Source organism: Simochromis diagramma, unplaced genomic scaffold, assembly GCF_900408965.1.
Source record: "Simochromis diagramma unplaced genomic scaffold, fSimDia1.1 OVJJ01000557.1, whole genome shotgun sequence".
Classification (NCBI taxonomy): Eukaryota; Metazoa; Chordata; class Actinopteri; order Cichliformes; family Cichlidae; genus Simochromis; species Simochromis diagramma.
The window spans coordinates 2,480,974-2,503,769 of record NW_024387156.1 but is presented as its reverse complement, the minus strand read 5'-3'; the positions used below and the strand labels follow the sequence as shown (position 1 = coordinate 2,503,769).

The following is a 22,796-nucleotide window of genomic DNA, read 5'->3' as shown; positions in this document are numbered from 1 at the left end:
CATGTAAAGGTCCCCTTACCAGAGGGCTGGAATAAAAGTGTTGTCTGTAGTAGATTTAGTAGTATAGTAGTTATACCAATATTAGATCCAAGAACCATTCAAATTTATAATGGTACATCATGGTTCAAATAATGTCTGGATGGCCAAACACCAAATACTTTACAAATTTTATATGAACTGTGATGGTTTTCAGGAGACATATGTCTTAAGTAAAGCGAAGTATTAATCTACAATTTAACGAGTAAAGCTGTGAATGTAGGTTAGGTTGCATTGACAGATCATGAGACACTGTTCTTAGCTGCAGTGTCAGGTTGAAGATAGACATGGAAGTAGATGCATGAGAATAATGAGAAAACCTAAAACAGTAACGGAAGACAAAGACATGCATTACAAGAATAAGCAGTTAATATAAAACACTTATCAAAGTAGTTTAACAAAGGCAGCAAACATCAAGAGCGTGCAGGGCAGACAGACTCAAGAGCTGATAGTTGAGTAGTGATACTGTGGTGTCTCGTGTTCAATAGATAATTCTAACAGAAAATTTGAACTGAGTTGTCAACCAATCTGACAGAAAAGTTATTCCCAGGCTTAAAATAGAATAAAAGGTGTTAGGTTATCTGGGGATTTAAAAATGGATCCAAGCATGTGAACGTTTGTCTCTTGCCTCGCCATGGATTGGTAACCCGTTCCAAGATCACAACAGGTTTGTGTTTGTTGTTCTAGTCTCAGTGACTCAATTAATTCAGAGTAACACTCATGACAAAACAGATCTACCACAACTGATATAACCCATTTGCCTCTGTGAAGGTCTTGGTAAACCCTGAAAACACCTATGATATTCTTCCTGCCAAAACAAAAAACCACACAAAGTGCTGACACCCTTTCCTGCACAACATGAAAATTAGACTCTCTGCAGTGCAGTTCTGCAAGCCTTACAGTGTCAATACCAAACTGTAATTTCTAAAGCCAGTTTATATAGTGCCATTGCAGAGGGTGGGGTAAATTTAAAGGCTTTGATTATTTGGTACAGTTAAAGTGGGCTTTTGAGATACTTGGATACAGACATAAATAGCTGTTCTGTAATTACACTTTAGTTCTTTTAATTAGAATTTAGATCTTTTCCAACAAAAATGAGGGCTATTAAGGATTCCTTTGATGGCTTCCAACAGTGGCAAACAAAGGTTTATAAGGAAAAACTCAGTTTTGAAAAACCGCAAATATTTTTGGGATTTAGCAAGTCTTGTGTCTAGACTCTTCTGGACTCAGACCACAATAAGCCTGGCTTTACAAGATACAATTAACAGAAGAAGTATAACATCAATGTAAAACAAGGGTATTCTCAAGCTGACGTCACTGTTTTTCTTATACTTGACATGCTGATTTGGTGAGGTTAAAGTGGAGTTGGTTTCTATAATCCTCTAGTTTTCTTGATTCCCTTGCATACTCCCACACCAATGGGAGGTTGCTGAAGAGGAGAACTTCAGCAACCACTTGCGGCAGAATTTCCGGATTCCAGAGAAGCTGGGGACATTGAGTCCAAATGGACAATGTTTTGCACCTCCATGGTGGTGAAAGGAGCCATCAAGCTGAAGGAGGAGTCCTATTGGGCTTGGATAGCATGTGGAACTCCGGTGACAGCTGCAACCCGGGCAGGAAAAACTTTGGTATGGGACAAGTTCAGTTGACCTGATGACACGCCTCTACAACACTGCTTGGTGATCCGAGGCAGTAACTCTGGATTAGCAGACTGGGGTGGTGGTTCCAATTTTTCAGAAGGGTAAGCGCAGGGTGTGTTCCAACTACAAAGGGATCACAATGCTCAACCTTCCTGGTAAGGTCTATGGCGGAGTAGTGGAAGGGAAAGTTCATTCGTTAGTCTCTTTATCATCTCAGGGATATTTGCGTTTGTGAGTTTGGCCCAAGTCTGCATGTGTTTTGTGAACCGGGGTTAAGGTCAGCTCTTCGTGGTGAAGAGAGAGCTGATGAAAGTGAAACTCTCAATTTAGCTCTCTATGTCCCTTTTCTAACCTGTGGTCATAAGTGATGATACATGCGGCAGAAATAATCTTTTCCGAAAGGTTGTTGGCCTCTCCCTTAGAGAGAGAGGGTAAGAAGTTCAGTCATTCCAGTGGAGCTCAGAATTCAGTGTGCTCACAATGAATAAGTTACCCTAACTTAGCTTTCTTAAAGGTTAAGAAGTGCTCACCCGCCCCTACCCATGTTAACTACATTCTACAGTAGTACCATAGAAAGCATTTTGACTAGCTGCATCTCTGTGTGGTGTAGAGGCTGGAGAACTGCGAGTGGAGTGGTGAGGAAAGTGGAGAAAATCATCACAGCTGTCAGCCCTATTTGATCACTGTTCGAATACATATTATGGCAAGAACCATTCAGCTAAGTAAAAAGAAACAAGAGTCCATCATTACTTCAAGAACTGAAGGTCAGTCAGTCGGGAAAATTGGTAAATTGCTGGTGACACTCTTGGGGGTTATTCAAAACTGAAGCCACATTGAACCAGCATGGCTACCACAGCATCCTGCAGCAACATGCCATCCCGACCAGTTTGTGTTTAGTTGGACCGTCATTTATTTTTCAATAGGACAATGACGCCAAACACACCTCCAGGCTGTCTTAGGTCTATTTGACCAAGAAGGAGCATGATGGAGTGCTGCACCAGATAGCCTGGCCTCCACAGTGTGCTTGATACAACACGTCTCATTCACACATACATTCATACAAGGACGTTTGTCTGAGACTTGCTTTCTAACATTTATACTCTGATGAACGCATCAGGAGCAACTTGGGGTTCAATATCTTTCCCAAGGACACTCTGGGATGTGGACTGGACCACCACCAACCTTCTGATTAGCAAATGACCTGCTGAGCCACACAACCAAATCAAAATGTAATGCTACCACCAGTCTGATTGTCAGAATACAATAAATTCTAACGGGCTGCCCAAAGAGCAATCAGACGAACTGGCTTCTGAAGGTTGCAAGAAATATCGGGCGCATTGTGAAATATATAAGATGGGTATCCATCCATCCATCCATCTATAGTATATATATTAATAGTTTAATCATTCCGTAGTTTAATTTAAAAACATGACTTTTTACCCTCTTATTCTAGTGAACCTCCCTTTAAGTACTTGTAAGTAAATATTATTAAATTCTATTTAATTACAGGGAAACTTCACCATTAGTCACAGTTCATATTATATAGTGTTATCACAGCTTTAACTTTCAGCAGCAAGAACACTTCTTTTATTATCTGTTGGTACAACTATTAATTACAATATTCGGAAAAAAAATTTCACCATGAGTGGCAGCAATTTATATGTGTGCATACTGTACTATATGAATGTGGTAACAGTGTAAAGACAGCATGCTCTTAAGATTTTCAGCCACAATTTGGGAGCTGTGAGGTGGTTAAAGAGTCTGTGCATTTATGAGAGAACTGTAATTCCTATCATAAGAAGAATAACAATGGATGACAGAGGACAATGCTAAGGTCATTTTGATGCTTACATTAAGCCTGTAAGGCATATAGATATAGCTTTTACGGAGGTATAACTTGTGAGATGAGTCTGCCTACAGGAGGGAGGTTGAACGTCTGGTGTCTTGGTGCAGCCACAACAACCTGGTGCTGAATGCCCAGAAGACAGTGGAGATTATTGTGGACTTCAGGAAGCACACAGCCCCACTCCCCCCCATCATCCTGACTGACACCCCCATCACCTCTGTGGACTCATTCCGCTTCCTGGGTACCACCATCACCCAGGACCTGAAGTGGGAGCCCACCACCACCTCCGTCATTAAGAAAGCCCAGCAGAGGATGTACTTCCTGAGGCAGCTGAAGAAATTCAACCTGCCAACACGGACGATGATGCAATTCTACACCGCAATCATCGAGTCCATCCTCACCTCCTCCATCACCGTGTGGTACGCTGGAGCCACTATCAGGGACAAACAGAGACTGCAGCGTGTTGTGCGCTCTGCTGAGAAGGTGATTGGCTGCAGACTCCCATCTCTGCAGGATCTGTACACCTCCAGGACACTGGGGCGTGCAGCTCGGATCTCAGCTGACCCTTCTCACCCTGGACACAATCTGTTTGACCTGCTCCCCTCAGGCAGGAGGCTCCGGTCCATTCGCACCAGAACCTCTCGCCATAAGAACAGTTTCTTCCCCTCTGCTGTTGGACACATGAACAATAACCGTATGACTGTTCCCACCAATAACACATGACCCTACGCTGTGTTCACTGCATCATTCCATGTTTGGCACTGATCACCACCTGCACTCATGTATATATCATGTATATATCTATCTATCTACTTAGCACTTTTAATTCTTATTCTCATTTTTATTTTCATGTCTATTTAAGCTTAATTTATAACAGTATTTATAACAGTATGTTTGCACTGAAGCACCGCAGCAATTTCCTAATGTTGTAAACCTGCTCAACATTTGGCAATAAAACCCTTTCTGATTCTGATTCTGAGATGTAAGTAACTATAGTAATATAGTTAATAATAGATCTGACGAATAATAATAAGAGTGCCAGATGAAAGAGGATAATGCTGGCTTTGTTTATTTATGTATTTGCTTTAGATGTATATGTTTTACATATAGAGAGAAGATTTCTGCATGAAAGAGAAATTCATTTCTTTATTTCATTTTGAATGTCCATAGTGTCAACATCATTTACAGCTCCTGATAAGCAGCTCTAAATTTTGTTACCAGCTTTTTTTGAACACCTAACACACTGTCAGTCATCAAAGCTATAAAGTCCATCCATATGAAGAATGAAACATGGGGTGAAAGGCTATGTGGGTGTTGTTTATATGGTGAACGAACAACAGCTGTGCTGAATTGCTTTAAAGCTGCTGTTTAAATGGTCCTGAGAAACATACGACACAGTGACAACCATACACACCCAAAGGATGACGGGTTTTTGTCTCATTGGGATTCTAAATTACTGTACACTCTGCTAAGTCTTGTGCTTCAACAGCACTTTTGGCACTCAGCAGTCTTCATCAGGATCCTTCCATTGCAGTAAAATGAAACCTTGTAATTGTGGTAGTGTGGCTCTTTGCACTGAGCTGTGACACCTGTTGTGCACACTGACAGTTAAACAGTATCACTCATCTCAACTTACAGAATTGAAGTCTGTAAAACCCAAAGTAGAGCCTTTAGTGGGTTTACTTGATGCTGAGGATGAGACAAAAGGGTCTTTGCCGCTGAATGGGTCTCCCAGGCCCTTTTTACTCTGAAAAGGGTCAATGACCTCGCCACTGAACGGTTTGAAAGGATCACAGGGTTTGGAAGAGTCAGATGAACCAGTCATGTTCACTGGTGTGGTCTTACCTGAAGACATAAAAGAATAAAGGAGGTAAATATCATAAAGAGAAGAGTTTTCCTTTCCAGGTTATTTCACCATCAACATCAAGTTTTAGTTTTGATTTTAAACCACAACAAAAGCTTGCTGACTAAAAACTGATACAAGCAACAGGATCATAGCACTGATATAACTTTGTCATGCGATAAAAATTTGAAGAACTACAAGAAAGTATCATTTAGACAAGCATTTACCTAAGGACTATTAAAAAGATGTCAAAGTGAAAGATAAATTAACTAGGTATACAGGTTGAGTGAAACCTGAGAGATGTCATGACTCATAAAAATGGCCAAGGTCAGATCACAAACAACTATGGTGACAACAAAAGATCTGATTTTGTGTGCTTTTCATAAAACCATGCATATTAAGACCTGGTTCACATAGTTCTTCTCATGACCTGCTTAACCTCCAGTGTCACCTCAAAGTTACCTGCCAGCTTTGAAAGCCACACAAGTTTCACATCCACACACAGCACACTATACAATTCAAATCAGGTCCCAGTGCAAACCGTTAACAGTACTACATTCTCAAGAGAACGGAAACACATGAAAACAGCTGTCATAGGAAAAAACACAAGCAAAGGACCACACCCAGTAGACAAAAACCAAAAGTAGTGACCTATAACCCACAAAACGATTTTCAACAGTTTCCTAGTAAATCACGTGGTTTGCTTTCTACCCATGTTACCCAATGCTGGTTCCCCAATTTACCACCTAGATGAACAGACCAGTGCCCATGTTCATAGAGTATGCATAATCAAAGCTGTTAAACTATACATTTAAGACTAGGGATGATTAGTCTCTTGTTAACTTAGCTCTGTAAAACATCATAATAATGACGCCGGGAGAGTAATTAAAAACATTCTCACACACATTTTTACTTGAAAACAGAAAGCAATTCTTTTTATTGAAATTATTCCATATTTAATTATGTTAAGTATGTTATTCAGACTAAATATATCTGTTTTCTTAACTTTAAATTCGTTGCATACTAGGATCCTTGCACTGACTATTCAGTATAACTTTTGACTTCCAGAATAAAAAATGCACTGTTGTCCACGAGGACTAAACAATCCAACACTTAACACAATCTTCATTTAAAATGGCAGTTAATCAGTCTCAATAACGCAGTAATGCTAAACCACATGAGCAACCACAAAAACAAACAAAAATGCTAGTAGCAGCAAGGCGTGGAACTTGGGGTGGACAGGGGATCCTGGGAACATTAAGACTTTGTTAAGTTGCTGTGGAGGTGCTAAACCACATGCGTCACACAACACACACATATACCTTTAGTCCCATTACCCAGATAACCCCTGAGCAGTTATCTGGGTAATGGTGAGTTCATTTCACACTAAACACTGAGCAAAAGTGCACGCCTGGCGATCAGTTATTCCTCTTTCGATAAACTGCATACATGGACGCACACGCACACACACACACACACACTTGAGAAACCACAATTATGAGCTCCACCCTGTTTTAAAATATTTTGCTACACTTTTCACATCTAATTTCAATGTTTACCAGAAGATTGTACATGCAACATGCAGCATTTAATGAACCAAAAACAATACAGTAAAAGACAAAGTGACATAAACACGTGTATTTCGTATTTCACACAAATCTGCCCTCGGTTATATAGTTTACACTTCATTAAGCAATGAAAATAACAGAGAATAAACAGGTGTGAAGACGGGTTAGGTTTAGGATAAGGTAGAAAACGTAAAGACCATTAATTAAATATTTAAAGATATTGTTTAAGAAGTTCATAATATTAATTAATATTGTTAACTTCTTAAATTGCAAAAACGTTTTGATGCTTTGCTACTGCACACAGCCTGCAGTCTAAAGAATGCCCTTCTCTGAACAACTCACCCACACATAAATACTCGTGTACAAACACATCAAGGAAAGAGAGAGGAAGTATGTCAGGGTGTGTCTGCAAACAACAGGCCAACCAAACCACACATCATGTCTCTTACGACATCACCTTCACATGTTCATGCACACAAACAACACAGCATTTGTAAGCAAGGATGAAATCTACACAAAAACCCAAGACAGTAGATTAAGGTGTCAAAGATAAGAAATGAATCAATAAATGCATTTTTTTCATGAATACTGGAGTTTGTTTGTTTTTTTTTAATCTTTTTAGCTTCATGTATTGTTTATTTACTATCTGCCATTCCTTATAATAAATAGCCCTAACTGATGTTTCTGTATTAAACTGTGTTACCATTTCATATTATATAAACACAATTCATTAGATTTCTTTTTTTTTTTAATAGTTTAAGCTACTCTTTCTAAATGGCTTTATCAGTGTCACTGCCTGATCCATATTGGAAACTGAATTTCTTGTGTCTCTCATTTGAAAGCGATATTTTTCTTTAAATTTTCCTCTCAAAAGCAATGTTATATGGAACCGTAGGCTAAATTGTACTTGTTTTTTGTAAAGACGTCATCTTTGATTTTAAGGAGGATTGTTTTTATTCCAGGTAATTTCTTCAGTCTTTTTATGTGTGAAAGAAACCACGATTTGAAATCATGCCTGATGTTGATAACTAGACAAACGGATGGATAAAATGTGTTTAGTGTGGCTTTAAAAATACAATGCTTGTAAAGTTATGGAGAGCTGTAATTACGGGCATGGCAGTGATGCGGAAATCACACTTAGTAAAACCCCAAATTTATGCTGGTTTGAGATATAGGAGCTAAAGTCCCACTTCCTTTTTGGTGTTCAGCCTCACTCACCACAGTAGATTCTCACAGACATTTTTGTTAGTCTTCACTAAAAGATTCAAATTCTGCTCAGGTGTTCTTTACCAAACGAAAACAGTTCAGGTCAAACACCTACAAATAATAGTATTAACAGTATTCTTGTATAGTTCTGGCACCTTTCTAGGCCACCTCAAAAGCCTACACAGTGTGACACTCACCACTGGGTGGCTTGGGTCTGGGGGGAACACTTTTCTTTGGAGGCAGAGCCGGCATGTCATTCTTCCTGCTGAATGGGTCATCCACAAACACTGGCTGGAAAAAATTTGAGAAAAGGAATGTGTCATTTTGAAACAGAATCATCATGCTGAAAAAGAAATACAGGCCATTAGAGTTCTGAGTCTTTACTTCTTAAATATGATCAACAACAGCATCACATGAACACCATCCAGAATTGGAGATTATCTATCGGAATTTCAGGAGTGGGACCACGCCTCCAAACACGCTCCTTCCGGTTGTCATCTATATAGGTTCCCCCAGTTCTGCAAGCTGTTCATTCTCGTTTACGTGCCCCACCCTCCCGCCTTGTTCTCAATTCTTTAACTTCTTCACTCCTATTTAGCACACGGGGATCTTCCTACTAAAACGCTGTCAAACCTAAAATGAGGAAGTGAAATACATTACTGTGCAAAGGCTTGAACCAACGCTGATGAGGCTTCAGCAATGGGTCAACTGAAAGGCCAGATGCATTTCTCAGGCCTCGTGACACGTATTTGTTAGTTTTCTTCGTATTTCCTAAGGACATGAGTTTCAGATACTGGTCAGCTTCTGACCAGTATCTTTTTTTTTTGACCAGCCACTTGTTTTTGTCCTCCACTTTTCCAGTTCCCTAAAGCCAAGCTATGGCAAGTTTTATACAAGTAAAACTGTTGAATCGTTGGGATTCGTGAAATTAGGCTAAAGAAATTGGAACAAATGGTGTGTTTTTGTGACAGGCTGCTAATAACATGCTGACAAAAACATTTCCAAGTGTTATGTGTTGAGTTAGGTGCCATTCTTAAACTTGAATGATTCGTAGGTCAGTGTTATGTGGCTTAACACATAACACAGACCTACAGAGGAAACACTCCTCTGAAATTCATCGGGTACAAGACTGAAACTCAACTGAAAATAAGGGGAAAACTAAAAAAAAGAAAAGAAATAGTTTAAGGCTTCAAAAAGCCTGGAAAACTATTGTTAAAACCACTTAAAGTGATAAAACAAAGTCTGGAAGAAAATATAAAGGAATGAGAGATAGCTAATTTAAATTCAATTTCAAATCAGTTTTATTCATATAAGGTGCTTTATATTGTAAAGACCCTACAATAATATAAAAAAACAGAGAAAACCACAATAATCATGTGATTATTATGATATGTTATTGTATGTATGCCTTCTGATGATACTGCCTAAGGGAAGCATGTGTAATGTAAATGTAATGGAAACTGTGGAATAATTAACCTTAGTGTGTAAACAAACAGAAACAAACTGAAGTCTATATTAGAGTCTCAATATCAATGGTACTGAAAGTAGCTGTACATAATGATACGTCTGTGGGTTAAAAAATGCTTGGCTCAACAGAGCTCTGACCTTCTGTCAGCCTGGCTGCAGTGCTGAAGGAAAACTTTGTTTTCTTCGATCAGTGATGAATTGTAAGTTCAAGCTTTACAGAGGGCTTTTTTTATAAAGTGGCAAACTATTTTTCCAGGTTAAATTAGGATATCCTTCTGACTTCTTCAGACTTCTGACTTGAGGCCTTCTTTTCATATGCAGTAAAGTAGTAAAATTATTAACACGATAATCAACCTCTGTGGGACTAGCATTCAGGTATCTGGTCTGCACTGTGTTGGCACAAGTCATTGAAGAAGTAACAGTGGATGAATTATGGCTTGATGGATGCTCAATCATCCAGGTAAGGAAATCCCAAAAAGCTGATCATGTTCATCTGGATGTTGTGTTTTCAGCAGGAAAAACATTTCGTCACTCATCCAAGTGACTTCTTTAGTCTGATTTGATTGCAGACTTATAAACAGAAACTAGCCTAATGAATGAACAATTGGCTGTGATGTCAGTTCCTTGATCATTAATATGAAAATTGTCATGACCATTGATCAATAATCAGTGATCAAAAACCACTGATCAAAAAAGCCATTGATCAAATACCATTGATCATTGGCCATAGGTACCATTCACAGAAAATTTGGGGGGGGGGGGGAGTGGTTACAGTAAGAGGGTTATAGATTGTCTGAAGCAGTTTATTGTCTGAAACAGAACAAGACTTGTTCTAAAACAGATAAAAAGTCTGAGAAATCCGTTGATGATAGATAAAAAAAATAAAACTAGCTGTTGAGTTTTCCGAATAAAGTGGACAAAGAAAAGCATCAGGCTTTCAAATAAATTATTCTAGTAGTGTGTTTTGGATGAACAAACACCACTGTGCATTGTAATAGGAATGGAGAGAGCCAACACCCACAAGGGAAGCACAGTACTGTTTAATTTATCACAAAGTTTACAAAAACTATCACTAAAAAAATTTAAAAAAAAAACTGGCAGCTGCCGGTTCTACCCCCTCAGCCTCCTAGTAGACACACTTATGGTATCAATTTAAAAATCCTAAGCTACTTGAGTAATCACATTCACAAGATTGACAGAAAACTTGAAAAATGTTCACTTTTACCATTACAATACAGCATTATTGTAATGGTTTAATTGATTGATTTAATTTTGTCAATATGTTTTCTTTCAGAGCCCATGTAATGAGTGGGATCTGGATATATTTGGTAGAGGGTTTATTTTCAAGATCAGGTTCACCTCCCATACCTTCTGGTAGTCTGGAAGCCAGGTGGCCCTTCCTTCAAAAGGGTCTCTGGACTTCGACATGTGGCTGAAGTCTGCAAATCCAACAGAAGTGTTACTGCTGTTGAATGAACTGCTGCCAAACGGGTCCAGTGTGCCAAAGAGGTCTGAAAATGACACAGTTACACTGAATTTATATCAACAATCTCAATGTACCTGGAAGTATTAGGTAGGGCTGGGATCACATATTTCCAGATTTTCTATATCTGCCAGGATACTGTTCACACTGTTATAAAATTTTATTGATGCTCCACATTCCCAGTTTACATTAACTACCTTAACCTTTTTTCAAAGCCATCATCAGGTTAAATTGCTTTGTTAAGATGAATAGATGTAGAATGAAGAAATCATGCTGTGTTGCAGTCTAGATTTTCAGGTTTAATTAAAAGGGTTTAACAGAAATATGGTTCCCAGTCACCTGCCTCCTAGATCAATCTGATTTGTTGTCAGTATGTTGTTGATAGTACATATCAACAGGAATTTTCAAAAATATGAATATAAAAGGTTTATCTGAAAATGTAAACGCTAAAGAAACTCAAGTCTGCACAGCACCAGAAAAGCTTTCAACTTTCTGATGAAATAGAAAGATAGAAGAAGTAATAGAGAAGGAATAGAAGGGCATACAAAACCAGGCAGTCATATCATAGGTAGACTGTAAGTGGAATTAGTCACTAGTCTTTACTCATAATGTGAAAAAGCAGGATGAATTCTGAAATTTGCGTGAAAAGGGAAAGACCATCTCTGAATCGAGGAGGGGGCCTAAGGGTACATCTATCACCATCTTACAATGCTGTGATTGAAGCAATTCCCCAACTCTCTGTGAATGGTACAGAGAGTACCATTGATCAGTGGGATTAAATCTGAGTTATTAAGTGGACTTAGAGCATTGGGTAAGCAACATGACACATCTTCTGTACAACCTGGGTTTTAATAGGCAAATTAACATGGTGCTCTTCAGCTAAGTAAATAATGGTCAGAGTGTGGTGACAGGCTCAATTTGCTTCAATCACTGTGACAGTCAACTTGACCCATAGAACAAGCATGTTTGTATAGACTACACTCATATCTCAGCAGAGAACACACAGTTTACTGAAACAGGTCCAATGGATTCATAAAGGTTTGTTAAAACATGTTTGTGTCAAAAACAAACACTAAACTGAAAAAAATTCCAAAACTGACTCCAAGCTAAACTCAAAATAGAGCTTAGGTCTGCTGTACAATGGTGTATCTGGCCAAAACTGTCCTTTTTGGATATTATACAGCACGAAGAATAACAAGTTCTTTTATTCTGTGGTTACAAAAACTACACGATGTCCAAAGCTATTGAGGAGGAAGTATTAAATCATACCTGATCCTTTAGGTTTTTGATGGCTTGAAGAAAATGGGTCACTGCTTGTGAAGGTAGTAGGTTGCTGCATAAAACAGAAATGAGAGAAATATATACAAAAGAATACAACGTTAATTGAAAATGTATTCTAACTACAATGTTTATTGAGGGGGTTTTCCATGTACTTATTAATGCATTAATTATTATTGGTCTTTTTGTTTGTTTATAATGTTGGAGTAAACTCTACAGTGGGTGCAACTGAACCAGAAACCTCTGAGGTTCTTATGGAAACCTTCAATCTAAATGAAAATATAAATTAATATAAATTGACTGTTGTTTGTATTGACGATTGTAAAAACTGAGATCTAACGCTAAAACAGAAACAGAGGGAGCAAACTAAACATTCTGATCCCTTCTTGGGATAACCAGATATACATTACAAATCCACCTTTGAATCTCAACAAGTACCTTGGAGGGTAAAGTGGCACTTTTACTGAAAGGGTCTGGACTGGAGAAGGGATCCATCTTTGTGGTTTTCTTGAAGAAGTCTTCTGATGAAGCCTTGAATGGATCTGTCTCTTTGAAGGGGTCTCCTCCAAATGGATCTACAGCAGAAATGAACTTGAGCTACTTAAACTCTGTTTCTTAAAACTTTCATTGACCAGAGACATATGCATGTGGTACAACATATACAGTTTTGTCCTGCTGAAACATGCACAATCTGCAGTGCTCAGACAGAAGAGTTGAGGGGCCAGCTACACGATGGCTGTCGGATGGGTACACCAGGGACATTTCCGTGGTGAATTAACTATGGCAGCTTCCATTCGCACCATCCAGCTCCAGATACAGTGCAGAGCCAGACACAGTGATGTGTGTAGCCACTTAACGCAGAGCCAAAATGTGGGAACGTGGGAACGTGGTTTTTGACTGTCATGGCCGCCTGTAGCTTCTCTGCTGCACAGTGAAGCTCGGAAAAAAAGCGAGTCCCGTCGTATTGGCCAGCTACCGCAGTGCATGCATGCGGATTCCCTACAACCCAACCAGAATTCTGCCTCCCTCCGATTTCTTTTCTTTCTTTCTTTCAATCAATCCATCATTCCCAGCCACCACAATGGGCAAGACCAATGAGCTGCCAAAGGATGATAGGGACAAGACTGAAGACTTGGTAAACAAGACCATCAGCAAGAAGTTTGAAGAGAACGGGAAAGCTGTTGATGTGGTTATTTGGAAACGAACGAAACATAAGATTATCATCGACTGCCCTCAGTCTGGAGCTTTGTGCAATATGTTGCCTCATGGTGTGAGGATGATCATTCGACAGGTATTGGATCAGCCCAAAACTGCATGGGAGGAGCTTCTTAATGATCTGAAGGCAACTGGGACCTCAGTCTCCAAAAAACACCTCTGGTAAGACACTACAATGTAATGGATTGAAGTCTTGCTGACTATGACCCCTAGAACACCATCCCCATGGAGTTGGAAACATGCCTTGGGGTTGTTTCTGTCCTAAGGGTACAGGACTTGACCACATTAAGGGGCCAGTGGACAAGGTCCTGTATCCCCTTTCCTCAGACGGAACACTGCAGATGGGTCTTCCAACATTATGCAACTAGCCAGTCTCCAGACCTCTATCCTCTATCTGTGGAGGGAGCTAAAACTTTGAGTTGCCAAGCTGCAGTCAAGAAACCGCAAGGATTTAGAGAGTAGTACGTCATGTTTTGCTTTGGGATACTTACTTCATTCAATGACTCATACAAAAAAATTTATAACTTTTGTGTAACGTTTTTTTTCCTGGAGTATTGCCTGATATTCTAAGTGTCTATTTAAACAAAACCAATAGTAGCAAGTTCTTTAATATTTATATGTATATTTATATTAATACCTCTGTTTCTATACTCATTTTATATGAGTGCTTGATGTTTGCTGCTATAACGACTCAATTTCCCTCTGGGAATAATAAAGCCTCTCTGATTCTGAACAAAGATTAGAGAGTGTTCATTCTTTTGCAAGTGTGAAAGTTACAAATTGACCAGGGGCTCAAATATGTTTTTTAACCCACTGTATGGCTAAGTCTAGCCAAGTGTAAACAAAAGCATCAGCAGATAGGCATCATAAAAACATCAAACCAAAGCATGGACCAAAAGGTCAAAACAAACACAGTAAGTATTCCAAGAAGTACTTGGAAAGAGCTCTGAGTAAGTCAATATAATCAATGAGCTGAGAGGTTGTTTTGGGATTTTTTGTTTTTTTTTATTGAGGTAGTCTCTCTATGTTTAAAAACCTATAAGAAATGCAAACGGCTTACAAAAAAGTGCTTCTATGAGGGTTGTGGTGGGAATGTAATTTGTGTTTCTGCCGGTCCATGTAGTGGGAATGTACTCAAGCTGAGTAGAAAAGTGTCTACTCAAAGGTACAGCCCATTTAATATTTCAGTAAAAAATACACACTTGGGGTTGTAAAAACAACCCCCCAAAAAAATATGCTACATGATAGAGTTGTAAGGGACATTCCATGCGAATTACTGTAATTCATTTAAGGAAAAAACATGCATGCATTCTAGTAAATGCTAAACCTGTTCAATGTAGTGTGCACAACAGTTTTAGTGCAACATTTTAAGTGATGGAATATTGCAGTTTACTTTCTGCCCCAAGATTAAATTACCTCTCAAAAAAGAAAAATTATTGACCTTTCTTCCCTGAAGTAAATACCTGTGGGTGCTGGTGGCTGCTTTGCAAAAGGATCATTCTGAAAAGGGTCGCCTACAGGAGAGGAATCAAGCAAAGAGGGAAAGGCAGGAAGAAGACAAAAGACAGTCATAAATTAACTCAAGCTGGAAAATATAAGCTACTAGGAGGAAGACAACTTAATACACATAAAGCAGTAAACGCAGATTGAGGAGTAGAGAAGAGGAGAGAGGAGAAGAGCGTGTAGAAGGGATGAGACCACTTACCAGGGCTGGAGCTATCAATTATTTTAGTAATAGAGTATTTAATGGATAATTCCATCAATTAATTGATAATAAATGTTTTTTACCATCTTAATGACCATAAATATTCAAAGGATTAAAAAAAACAGTTCTTTTAAAATGAACTGCTTGCTGGATTCTGAAACTTCTGTGTTTTTAATCATTTGACTGCATACAAGATCCAGCGAATGAATTAAAAACCCTCTCATTGTATTTGTATTAGAATCAGGTTTTTTGAAGAAAACATTTCATTAAATGCAAAAATAAACAAATATAGCAATGCCAAATAAAATAAGTTATACACACAACTTAAACTAAGGTATAAAATAAAGTAGTTTTTACTCTGTACTCTTGGGAGGCTTCCTTACATTAAGAGGAGCCAAAAGCCTCTGATTATTATATCTTCTGGTTGACGTAGATTTGATGTGTATTCATTCATTTATAGACATCCACCTTATTACATTCTGCACTGGGGAAATTCACTTGTTACAGCAGCACAGGGAACAGGAAGAAAAGGTGAATCAGAGTTATATTAAAAAAATTTAAAAACCCAAAATACGATACTATGGGCAGGTGATGGGCAGGTTGCTATACCACCCCTGGTTACTATACAGCAGGATTTTTCATTTTTATATCTACATAAAATGCAGTGGGATAAACAAAATACATGTATTTTTAAACACTATTTATCCTGTGTGGGTACTGTATAGTCCATCTGCTGTTTGGATGAAGGACCTACAACGGCCCTCAGACCTACACCATAACAGTTTACTGCTTTAGGAGCTGCTCCACAGTGCAGGGGGTGAGTGGTGCTGTACATAAAGGACATTAGTTTGGCTAACATCCTTCTTTTGGCATCATTATGAAGGTCAAGGTCAAATGCTTGGGCAACCTAGATACTCATGTCCCCCAAGGCCTAGTATATCAATGTGAAATTGGAAGAATATCCATAAAAAATGGTTTTATTTGTTGTTTCAATACAATGCCCTACGATGTCATAGTAATGCCATGAAAGGCTGACATCATCATATTGTAACAAAAACAGGCTGAGGTCAGAATGTTGTAATAAAAACATAAAAACATTATGTTTTTGTACAGCCCTTGGCCTTTGGGGGGAGTTGCACAAACTGAGTGCTCTTGTTTTAACTTCTGTAACTTGACTGTGTCATGACTGTGGATGAAAGGAGCAACTATAAAGTTTGCTTTTATTCATGTTCAGTCAAAGAGGTGCTTTGATTAAAAACTCAGCTTTTTCCCAGTAACGTGTTTTATGGCAATTACAGTAACAAACACTGCTGGAAAACTGGAAACTAGAATAAAGTCTTTTTTCGCTCAACCTGAGCTCACGGTCTCTATGGCAACTCTGACAGCATTGCCACTGATTATTGATCATTATCACTTCCACAGTCAACTGTCAGTTTTATTATTGGGATGTCAGCAACTCGGGGTCAGCGGATGATGAGGCACATAGTACACGGAGGTCGCCAACTTTCTGCAGTCAGTTGCATCAGACCTCCAAACTTCAAGTACTCGTCAAATCAGATCAAGAACTGTGCATAGAGAGCTTCATGCAATCTATTTTCAAAGCTGAGCAGCAGCTTACATGCCTTGCATCACCAGATGCTGTGGTGTAAAGCCCACTGCCACGGGACTCCACAGATGTTCAAACAACATCATTTATCAAATCAGTTTTCAGAGAGACAGCTGCTGCCTATACTGTATCATGCTGAGATATTTGTGGGTTGCCGTTGACAGCACTAACTGTTGCCTGCTGTTTAGCCTGCAAGTTGTTGCTCACCACAGTCACCAGCCTGCCACTCCTCACCTAAACCCATGCCCACACTTTGATCTTCATGAGGGCTGGATGAACTTCATCACCAGAGTCAAAAGTTATCCAGTTTTACATGGTGTATAAACCATTGTTGTACTTAACTTTAAAAAATATTGTAATGGGTCACTCCAATACATAAATGCCTATATTAAAAGAGACTATGTGTTGTAGTCTCATGTCTGTATTACTGTAGGGTCCACCTTACAATATAAAATGCCTTGAGGAGACTGTTGTTGTGATTTGGCGTGATCCACACACTGATCAATCATCTTTAGACACTCATTCACCCATACTCCCAACATGCAGTGCAGTAAAGAGAGGAGAGGATAGCAGAGGAGAGGAATAAGCCACTTGTATTAAAAGATTAAGAGGAACACTTAAGAGATGGTGATGCCGTGAAAGTTAAGGGGGATGACAACCTTTGAATGGGTCTGTTTTGAAGGGGTCTTCAGACTGGAAGGGGTCAGTGGGAAGCCCTTGAGGTTGACTGTTAAACACAGATGGCTTCACTTTGAATGGGTCCTCCTGTGGAAATGAGAAAGCCAAAGAGAGAGACAGAGAACAGAAGCTTTTATCATCTCTTCTGCTGTGGACAAACAGAATATTTAGATATGTATGTATGATATGTATAGGTTTTATTTCATTTGTTGTATTTGTACGAGTAATGTGAGCACATATCATAACATATACATCCATGGGATCAGATTCACTACAGCTTTATGCTTTCTGTCACACAAGCTGTATCTTTGCTTGTCAAAAACAATGTAACACTTCTGGTTGCATATGCATTTAATAGAAGGTCATGTAAAATTTAAGAAGGCATATGAAAGAAGTTTGCTTAAATACTTGTGATGGCATACAAGATGAATTCAAAAGAAATCCACACCACAATTGTGAATATGGAACTTCACAAATGAAAAAGGTAACAATGATCTGGCACAACAAACGAGCACCAGGTCTACCCAGGACTATAAAACCAAATCCTATGACCTTAATAAATGTTACACAGCACACTGGAAAATAAAAGCACACCTCTATCAAAGATCCTGACCTGTACTGCTCTCACCATGGCTGGAAATCCTCCATTCTCTCGGTCACTGAAGCCTTCACTCATGTCAGCCAAGTTGGTCATGCTGCCTCCATGGTTTCCATTCAAGGTGCTGTTGTACTGCTCAATGCTTTTAGACACTTCCTGTTGACTATCTTGAATCTGTGACAGCTTGCTGCGAGCCTGCAAGGTATACATACAAGCAAACCGTTAAAAACAACAACATTTCCAGAACATTTCCAGTGACACTGGGCTGGTGTGACACTGGTATAACATGTTCCTCTGTGTGAAATTCTCATTTAAATCATACAGTAAAAGTGCAATAAGTTGAGCTAATTTAAAATGAATAGAAATTACTGAAAGTTTGCTTCCAGGAAACACTGATCAGTTTCTTTAAGCTGGTTTCAAAAAGCTTTTTTTGTCTTAAATATGTTTTCCTCATTACAAGACAGTTTGGCCAAGATGAAAGGCATTGTCTATTATACACGCACACACACACACACACACACACACACACACACAAGCACAGAAATATGCACAATAATGCTCAAGTAATGTTTTGTGGCATAGCTATGAAAAACACTGCTTAGAGCAAAAAAAAATGTTTCCACTGAAATTGTACAAACATAATACAAGAACTGAATTCAACATCAACTTGTGGATGTTATAAAACAATAATGGAAACTGCACTGTGTGTGTGTGTGTGTGTGTGTGTGTGTGTGTGTGTGTGTGTGTGTGTGTGTGTGCGTGTGCGCAGGAAACAGAAGACACACCACACCACAGCAGCTGAGACAAACATACACAATTGGTTCCTCTGACTTAATTGACAAGATAAAGAAATGGATTAAACATTCTGGTGGTGCCCCCTGTTGACATTCTTTAGACATACACATTAACAGGACCTGTGCCCTACCTGGTTGATCTCATCCTGGGTTGCTTTCAGAGACTTGATGATGGTCTCTAGTTGAATCTTGCCTGCGGCCAGGCTTTGCTCCAGCTGATTCTCCTCTTGTTGCAGCCGGCCCAGGTCAGCCTTGGCCCGGCTCAACTCTTCTTCCTGGTTTAGCAAGTCTGACTCCTGGGAGTGGATTTGAGTCTGGAGGCTTGAGATCTGAAGGCAGAAAACGGTGGCATAAAGGATTGGGTCAGAGGTTAAAACCTGCCAAGAGACTATTCTGTGCTCGTTGCTAATTATTTTACATTAATCTGTTTGATGTCTTCTTTTCTTCTATTTTGCATCATGCTAATTATCTCAAGGTAATTTTGACTTCAACAAACAAACACTGAAAACAGCATATTAGAAATTGAATACATTAATTGTCAGGTATTTTGATTCTGTGATTGTTGTATAATAACTGAGGCAGTACTCCACAAAGGGGGAACTTCTACATTATCAGCATCCTTCTCTCTCTCTCTTACCATCTGAGACTCTTCCTGGCACTTAATCCGGACTTCATTCAACATGTCTTCTAATTTGTGTTTCTGCTGGTCCATCTCCTCCAGCCGGTCCTGGGCATCTTGTTTCTGAGCTTCTAACTCCTGCAGGCTGGTTGTCTCTCTGTCCAGGTCATTCTGCATTTCCTGATAGACAATAACAACTGTTGTTGTGATTTGGCGCTATATAAATAAAATTGAATTGAACTGAATTCCAGATATGCTGCCCTGTACTTCAACAAAACTGGGCTGGGTGAACACTTGATCAATAAAGCTGATTCTGAGGCTAACAGCTCTTTGGGAACCACCTTGTTAGTTCAAAATTACAATTCTACACATGTCAAACTGTGTTGTTTTTGGACATTTTGTAGATTCACCTAATAACATGGGAACAAATTATTTCTCTTCGTAACAAATTGATAGTAACAAAGTGCCTAATGACTCATAGTTCAGTGTTAAGTGGCTGAACAAATAAAAATAAATATTCCCCTGAAAATGGTCAAGAACTGTACTGAAAATGAGTAAAAATGCAGTCAATGTTCAAAGAAAAACTTTAAAAGGCCTTGAGAAAGCCTATACAAGTACTGCTCAAGGCCAATTTTAAAAAATAAATAAAACATATTACAATATAAAGAAATGAACGGTGGCTGAGTACTATACACGTACATCAAGGACAGAGTGTCTCAATTTTATGTTGAGTCCACATCCAGTTGCTACCAACTGACAAAAAACAAGCTGTCCTCACCTGCACCTCGGCACTCTTATGTCTGATAGCCTCCTCTGCTTCCCTGATGTCCTGCTCAAGAGTGTACTTCTCCCTGGACAAAACCAGAAACATTCACACAAACACAGGCACATTGATTTTCTTATTTTAAAGGTCTATAATATGTATATAAAATAATTACAGAATAAGAATAAATAAATGAAAAGTGTATTTCACTGGTGCCAATTTTAAAAAAAACTTTGTGTGCAACTTGACAGAAGAATCATATAAAAGGTATTTTTATTTCCCAAAACAAAATAATCACATCTATGTCTGGCAATGGATTCAGGTCAGGCCAATGTGTTGTTACATGAGGCCGGGCATTGTCAGGCACCATGAGGAGCCACGGACCCACTATACCATGTCTGATAATGGGTCGAAGGATTTCCTCCTGATGAGTAATGGTAGTCAGGGTGCTGTTGCCTAGCCTGTAGAGGTCTATGCATCCCTCCATGGATGGATTTTGCACTTAGACTGCAGGCTTTCTAGAGTATTTAAATGTAGAATGGGACGCAGAGCCTTCAGCTTTCAGGCCCCTGTCCCGTGGAACCAGCTTCCAGTTTGGATTTGGAGGGAAGACATCCTCACTACTTTTAAGATTAGGCTTAAAACTTTCCTTTTAGATAAAGAATACCGTTAGGGCTGGATCATGTGACCTTGATACTTCCCTTAGGTTGCAATAGCTCTAGGAGGCTGCTGGGGGATTCCCATGAGGCACTGAGTTTTGCTGCTGGGGGAGTGTTTCCTCTTCACGCTTTTCTTTTCCCACTTACTATGTGTTTAAACAGCTCTCTGCATTTAATTATTAGTTATTATTAATGTCTGGCTCTCTTACACAGTGTGTCTTTGACCTGCCTTCTTCCCCTAACCCCAACCAGTCGCAGCAGATGGTTCTTCCTTTTAAAAGGGGGTTTTTTCTATCCGACTGTCACCAAAGTGCTTGCTCAGAGGGGGTCATTGTTGGGGTTTTCTCTGTTTACTTTGTATTATTGTTGGGTCTTTACTTTACAATATAAAGTGCCTTAAGGCAAATTTTGTTGTGAGTTGGCACCACATAAATAAAACTGAATTGAGCTGAACTGGACATGCCTCTCATCACCATTGTTGACCTACTCCTAAATTAAACCTGCTCACATCTGTGAAAAACATCGGACGTCAGTGGTGGACCTGCAATTCCGGTATTCTGTGGTAAATGCTCTTCGGGCTCCGTGGTGCTGGGCAGTGTAGGGCCTACAGCTATTGTATTGATGCCTGTTTCTGATTGTGTGGTCAGAGATATTCACACCAGTCATTTTGTAGGGCTCATCCTGTTCCTCCTTGCACAAGGGAGCAAACGCCAGTCCTGCTGATGGGTTAAGGACCTTCTTTAAGCCCGTCCAGCTTTCCTAGAGTAACTGCCTACCATCTAGAATCCTCTCCATGTTCCTGAAACTGTGCTGGGAAACATAGCAAACCTTCTGAGAATGGCTCATATTGGTGTGCCATCATGGAGGAGTTGGACTACCTGTGAAACCTCTATAGCGACCAGGTATTGCCTCATGGTATCAGTTGTGACCCTGTCCCTAGGCAAATGCATAACTAGTGAAAAAACATTCAGAAAACATAAAGAAAAAAAAAATCTCAGTGGTCTCTACCTGTAAAACCACTCCTGTTTTGGCAGTTGTCTTATTGTTGCCCCTCTAGTGCACCTGTTATTAATTTCATCAACACCAAAGCAGCTGAAACTGATTAACAACCAACCTCTGCTGCTTAACTCACCAGATCACTAAACCAGAAATTTAATTGCACTGATGCTATATTCTGTGGGGTTTTTAATGCGTTTTTGAGCAGTATTTAAACATTACACAACAAAAAGATAGGTAAGATAGACACTGCTCACTCTGTGTCATTTGAATGCAAGTCCATTTTAGTATATTTAGTAATAAGTAGCCAGTTTGTTACCTGAGAGTATTCCACTGGGTATAGGCAAGAGTGCTGACGCAGCATAGTGAATAAGTAGTGAACAAACAAAAATTTGATAAAATACATGCATCAAAGGAAGAGTGGATAGCTGTGTGTTTGGCTGACTGGGTGGCTAAGTAGGTAGATGGATGCATGGATGGACAGATGGATGGATGGATGGGTGGATAGATGGATGGATAAGCAGGTGGGTGAACTAATGAAAAGCAGATCTGTGTAATTATGTTTATGTCAAAAGTCACACATGAGGGGAAACATAATCACAAGCAAATTAAAGTAAATTCAACAACCCATGTGCATAGATCTCAGCAGCCACATGCACAACGAAGCCATTGTGCGTAACAGTGTCTACTTTGCAAGCACTGCAGCAAATTCATGGTCTCATAACTTGCTCGCTTGAATTAACCTGAACTGACAGTTTGTAAGGCAGAGCCCTAAGAACGAGGGGCCTTAATATGA

General features: G+C 39.3%; 1 protein-coding gene across 8 annotated transcripts in view; it reads right to left on the bottom strand.

The window, feature by feature from the left end:
* The window catches only part of eps15l1a (epidermal growth factor receptor pathway substrate 15-like 1a), a 48,344-nt gene that overhangs the window by 5,256 nt on the left and 20,292 nt on the right, over positions 1-22,796 (bottom strand). For 3 of the 8 annotated variants that reach the window (XM_040048510.1, XM_040048513.1, XM_040048512.1), the window contains exons 14-24: positions 20,361-20,433; positions 19,601-19,762; positions 19,095-19,292; positions 18,185-18,364; positions 17,553-17,658; positions 15,046-15,096; positions 12,806-12,942; positions 12,359-12,422; positions 10,975-11,117; positions 8,337-8,430; positions 5,159-5,367 (exon numbers count right to left, since the gene is read on the bottom strand). In XM_040048510.1, coding sequence (XP_039904444.1) covers positions 5,159-5,367; positions 8,337-8,430; positions 10,975-11,117; positions 12,359-12,422; positions 12,806-12,942; positions 15,046-15,096; positions 17,553-17,658; positions 18,185-18,364; positions 19,095-19,292; positions 19,601-19,762; positions 20,361-20,433 — 1,417 coding nt within the window. Of the gene's footprint in view, positions 1-4,752; positions 5,368-8,336; positions 8,431-10,974; positions 11,118-12,358; positions 12,423-12,805; positions 12,943-15,045; positions 15,097-17,552; positions 17,659-18,184; positions 18,365-19,094; positions 19,293-19,600; positions 19,763-20,360; positions 20,434-22,796 lie in introns of those variants that run through there. The other 5 variants (XM_040048511.1, XM_040048515.1, XM_040048514.1 and 2 more) reach the window with 3 other exon arrangements.